Below are 5,867 nucleotides of genomic sequence, written 5' to 3' on the forward strand. Positions count from 1 at the left end.
AAATAAATAAATAAATAATTTCAGAAGGGGGGATTAAAAATAAACAAACAAACAAACAAATAAATAAATGGTTTAAAAGGAAAAATCACCCCCAAAGGAATTTTGCTGTGTTCAAGGCACATCTTGAAATTACCATTAATTTCTTCTAAGGTCCTTTTCAGCTTGTGATGCTGTTGAACAAGTTCCTTGAGCCCGTCGGGGACGTCCCTGCAGAGCTCCTGAGCTCTCTCGTTTGCTTCCAGAGCCTGCTCGTGCCTCCCCAGCAGGGCCAGGGCCTTGCAGTAGTGGTGGTGACCCTACATGGACAGGAGTTGGGATTTTAAGCTTTTTATTCACACAGGTAAGGCAAAAAAGAAAAAAAAAATTACGTCCAAACCGGCTGCAGTAGACAAAACAAAGGGAAATTGTGTCTAACTGCTCTCAAACGATGAATATTCACTTTTCAGCTGGGAGCAGCTTGTAACCTCTGGCTTTGGGAAAGAGCAAATTTGCACTTTCCCCTGATCTCAACAGCTACTTTTCATCCCTTATTTATTCTTCTTCAGGCCAAGAATATTGGGAAATACATTAATCAGGGGGTTTTTTATTGCAAGGGCTGCATATATTCCTTTTAAATAGGTGATAACACAGCTGTGCACGACAAAATAAATGTTTTCTTCTGCCTTTAAAGAGGCAGAACACCTTGTAACAACACTTAAAAATGTTAATTTGACGTGCTTGTAATATAAATATACAAACTGTGTACTTGGCTGACTGAGGCAGAACTCTCAGTCCTTTGCATTCTTCTGTCATTAGAAGACACCCCTGGGTTCTCATCTTGCTTTACAACACCAACAAAAGACAATTTTGAAACGAGATTTCATTTTTTGAAATGTGGAACTGACCTTCGGCCAATCAGGCTTCAAAACAGTGGCTCTTTTCCCATCAACAACAGCTCTCCTTGGGGAAGGGAGGGGAAAAAAGAAGAGGAATTTATTATTTGCAATTCAGAAAAACCTACAGGCTGGTGTCCAAGTGTTGCAGAATAATTCAAATTTAGTAGTAGAATGGCTAAGGCTTAGTAAGAGAGTAGGCCTAGAAAGCAACACTCCAAAGTAGTAATGTGGAATGTGCTGAAGAAGTAGCAACAATAATCAAAGGATTTAGTCAAGCATGTATATAATGATTTGTTACCTGGGATGTGGTAAGGGTCTGTTACTCAGTTTCTAGGGGTAAGACAGCTTAAGCAGATTTATGATTAGAGCAGATGATTATCAATTGTTATCAGTATGAAGTATGAGCTTGTTTGTAACTAAAGGTAACTGTTTTGCTGTGGAGACTGCACATAGACTTGTTTGTGTAAAAGTATAAAAGCTGAGCTGAGAATGAGGGTCAAATTCCACTATCCCAGGCTGCTCCAACCTGGCCTTGGACACTTCCAGGGATGGGGCAGCTCTAGTCACAAATAACTACAGTCACATATAACTATAATCACATATAACTTTAATCATAGGGTCACGAATAACTCTATATGTCAGCTTTAAAAATACTCTTTTTCTTATTCAGGGTGCCTATTTTGAAGTGCAGATCACCACATTTCAGATGACCAAGGGGTTACTTACTCGTAGTCTCCTGTGAGGATGAAGCAAAGAGCTCTGTTTCCATACAGAAGGTGGTTTGTACGGCTTAAAAAAAATATATATTATGGAGAGTTAGTACCATATAATACTTTGGAAAATCCTAAGGAGGAAAAAAAAAAAAGAGTGGATTTTCACAACAATTGCCTGCAGGCTTGTCTAGCACCAACACACCCCAGCTTCCTCAAATCCCACGGGTTTACAAGTTAAATCACTGAGGATGTTCATTTTAATTATGCAATAATTGGTAACATTTGGGCCCACTGATGCAACTTCCAAGTAATTCAAATTGTTCTCAGCTCACCCTTAAAAACAACCAGCCCAGCTCCACAGCTTCTGGAAATGATGTGACTTCCTTTGCTCTTCACAAACCACAGGATTTCCTTTGCTCTCACACTCAATTCTGCTCCTCCCTCCCCCTTCTCCAGCAAAGCCTTCTTGGTTTGCTCCCCCTGAGTCACTTGACCCAAGTCAGCCTTACTCAGCTCTGGAAAAAGGCTGAAATCAGCTGGAATTTGGGACCAAAATGTATTCCTGCCATGTGACATTTGCTCAGAGAACATCAGAAATTGTGTGACACATGTTGGGTTGGGTTTAACTGCACACAAGTGGGTTTAGGTGGGCCCTGCTCAAACCTGAGTGTAGGTGAACTTTAAATTAATCAAATTAATTCTTGGTCAGCCATAAAGGCTGAGCAGGGGAGGACACAGGAAGGCTGGATCCACTTTTCCCATGGGATAAGAGGGCTCAAGGAAAAGGGACCCTGAAGGCAACAGAGAGGGAGTGAGACCTTGGTATGGGTAAAACGGGGGGTAAAGATAAGTCAGGCTTGTCCCTGACTTACACAAAAGGGCCCCAAGGCCGGTCTGAGCCAGAAGTTAACACAGAGAAAGAACCCAAGAAGGGGTTAGAAGACTCCAGACCAAAAAATACCCCAAACTGCAAAGGATTTCTTTGGTCTGAGCCCCTCCTGGAGGCCCCAAGCTCGAGCTGTTGCTGTACCACTCAATAAACTATTATTATTTATCACCACTGATAAATTATTATTCCCAGAAATCAGATGTCTGAGACTCTGCTGGGGGAAACCTCAGGCACAGAAATCTCCTCAAAAGACACAAAACCTGAAGCAAGACACCAGCAAAATGCTGATCCTTTCAACTGCACAATTATAAAGCTCCAGACTTGAACCTGAAAACTCCAAACAGTTTGAACAACCTGGTGGGATTTTATATTTCCCAGTATTTCATAGACACCAGAAGGTGTCAGAGCAGCATTGGCATGACTGTAATACAAGCAGTGAATACACCAACCCTGCTGACCACTGGAAGGGGAAAAATGCTCTATAAATGCTCAGATAAAAAAAAAATTCTCATTTGATCTTTTCCTCCCTTTTTCCAGAGCCCAGGAAAGTCTCCAAAGCCTTCCAGCAAATTCCTTTTGAGAAGAAATTAAACAAGAGCTAAAAAAAAACAAGCCTAAGAGTTGCCAGGAAAGGACACTTAAATATTTGTTCTTGTTTACTCTTTCTGCATCACTGCTGAGGTGATAAATATTTGCAACACTTGGTCACATTGTTCTGCTGGAAGACTATTTAGAGGGACAACACCCAAAGTGGTTGGTCACACCAAATAATTTATTTCCTTGCAGGTTTACTTGCTGTTAAGTCACTTTAGATCAGGTTTAGACCCTAACAGGACTCCTGGAGCAATAAAAGCAAAACCAAACAATAATAATGGGAAACAAAATAGAACAAGAAACGTGTCATATAGCTTTTTTTTTTTTTTTCCAATTAGGAATCTTTTGGCCTCTAAGTAGAGTGGCTCATGCAAAACTATGAAAAATGAGCATAAATCTGAAAAAGCTGAATACATATAAAAAATTATATTACATACATATAAAACACAGCCTAGTTAACCAGTTTAGTTCTTACCAAAGCTCTATGGCTCTAGTATATGAGATTATAGCAGGAACAAAGGCTCCACGGGAAAATACTTCATTTCCTCTCTGTTTCATAAATTCACTCTCCTGTGAAACCACAAAGAAACCAATTCAGAAACTGGGACTAAATTCAACAACGAGAAGTAAAGGTAATTATTTACATCAGGACAATGGCACACTCAAACTTTTGAAGCTTTTCTCTTTAATCATTTGGGCATTTTTATAAGCCTTGATCATTAGAAGCCCCCCCAAAACCGATTAAAAAAAAGGACAAAACCCATTCTGAAAGCTTCTCTCACCTTCCTGGAGCTCTCACAGGTCTGAGCTTTCAATTCTTCAACTAAATCACAATCTTCCAATGCAACTTTAACAATGGAACGTTCCCCTGGTGACAAAATTCAGAGAAATACAGGGGGTGAAAAAGCTACCAAAGCCATGAAGGGTTTATCATCTACCACTGAGAATCCCTGTAATAAATTGATTATTGAACAAGCCCAAAATTAAATATATAAGGACATGAACTACTGCACAGTTACTAACATTAAATGACTTTCCCCATGACTGTTTCTTGGGGAGTTTTCAGACTTACACTGAGTAAAAACAGTTGCAAGTTTAAGCCGGCGAAAATCCCTGAGTTCCTCCAGGCCCTGCAGAACGTTGGCATCACCCACACACCTGATCCAATCCACTGCCTCCTCGATGTCAAAGAAACCCTATTTTAATGTGGGGAAAAAGAAAAAAAAAGAAGGAAAATAAAGAAGCAGAAAACAGCTCACAAATAACCTGGATACCTCAAGCACAGCGGAGTCACAAAACTCAACCAGTTGTTCTTTCCACAGGAGACAGGGGAGGCCTTCAAATGTCAGCTTTTGATTGAGAAACTTCTTCTTGATGACTGAAATTCTTGAAAAATAACATAAAAGCCCTAGGATTTGATTTAGAAACTTCTTTCTGACGACTACTGAGAAATAAGATCGAAACCCACACGACTTAAAGACAAATGTCACCCAAATTACAGCAACTGGGTAACACAGAGTTGTATTTATTCTGTTTCTCCTGTTGTGAGATTTGTCTTTTGTCTTTTATTTATATACTTTTTATATTTATATTTTTTATTTTTTTATATTTGTTTTATCATTACATTCATGCTTTTAGTTTTTATTTTTGTATTATGTTTTTATTTCAGCTTTCGCAGCTCACGCACAGCAGGCAACAGACACCAGCAAGTAGGAAAAAAACTGGTGAAAACAGGGAAATTAAGGACATTCACAAAGTTTACAAGGTGAAAAATGTGAAAGTGTAGTTCTGCTATGGATTGGATTGAGTGCAAACCACACTCTTCCTCTGCCATGCACAGATTGAACAGGTATCACTTAAAAACAACTGGAAAAACTTACATTTTCTATCCCATTGCCAATCCTCAAAATGCCACTGATAAAGTGCGGAATGTTCTGGAACAGGGAGAGAGAAAGCAAACAAAAATCAAGTTATTAAAGAGCAGAGCATTTCAGTTTTTCTGTCTGCTCAGGTTTATCTGAGTAACATTTTCTGTTCTGCCTCAGTGCAGCATCACTGGGAGAGCTGCTGTGCTCCACTGCCAAAATTCAGGCAATATTCTTGTAATCAGGAGCAAATTTCTTGTGGAAAAATAAATGAATTTTGCTGTTGGATATACAATGGTTTACATGGAGAAGGAGATAAAGGCTGAGGAAGGAAGAAGAGGGAAGCAGAGGTGCAGTAACACGGACTGGAAAAGTGGAGCTTGGGGTTGAGCACAGACTTTCAAGAAATGAAAAAAAGAACTGAATTTAAAAACCACAACAAATCTCTCCCCTTCAGCTGCTGAGAGTATTTCTTATATCCTTCTCTGCACTGTTACATTTGTGTTTTAAGTCAGCAATAACAGCAAATTCAAAATACTATTTGTTGAGCAAGAGAAAAATAAGTGAGGGGGAAAAAATGAAGTATTTAAGTCATTCATCCATCAATTACATTATTGACTGCAATTATTTACTAAGTTATCCCAACTGTGATAAAGCCCAGGATGCTTTTTTTCTTTCTAGAAAGCTGCAACTCAGCCATCACCCAATTTATTCACTCCAGCAAAAGGAAATGTCTCATTTCAGATACAATCCCAAGCTGCTTAAGGTACAGATTTAATTAACCTGTTCCACTTGAGAACTTACACCAAGTTAAAACACAGCACTTACAACAACTTTTTTAATTAAATCAGCAAGGTCTTCCACAAAATTACACTCAGACATTGTCTTCCACAGACGCCACCCCTGAAAGAGCAAACTGTTTAAAAACACA

General features: G+C 39.2%; 1 protein-coding gene across 1 annotated transcript in view; it reads right to left on the reverse strand.

Annotated features, from left to right (window-relative positions):
* TTC3 (tetratricopeptide repeat domain 3) overlaps positions 1-5,867 on the reverse strand; it is a 50,353-nt gene that overhangs the window by 40,210 nt on the left and 4,276 nt on the right. Inside the window, exons 4-11 of the mRNA XM_029964946.1 lie at positions 5,765-5,852; positions 4,952-5,005; positions 4,144-4,267; positions 3,854-3,939; positions 3,547-3,641; positions 1,602-1,664; positions 885-939; positions 134-296 (exon numbers count right to left, since the gene is read on the reverse strand). Of these exons, the coding sequence (XP_029820806.1) occupies positions 134-296; positions 885-939; positions 1,602-1,664; positions 3,547-3,641; positions 3,854-3,939; positions 4,144-4,267; positions 4,952-5,005; positions 5,765-5,852 (728 nt within the window). The remainder of the gene's footprint in view (positions 1-133; positions 297-884; positions 940-1,601; positions 1,665-3,546; positions 3,642-3,853; positions 3,940-4,143; positions 4,268-4,951; positions 5,006-5,764; positions 5,853-5,867) is intronic.

The sequence above is a fragment of the Manacus vitellinus genome, unplaced genomic scaffold (genome assembly GCF_001715985.3).
Source record: "Manacus vitellinus isolate BGI_N305 unplaced genomic scaffold, ASM171598v3 scaffold_86_pilon, whole genome shotgun sequence".
NCBI lineage: Eukaryota > Metazoa > Chordata > Aves > Passeriformes > Pipridae > Manacus > Manacus vitellinus.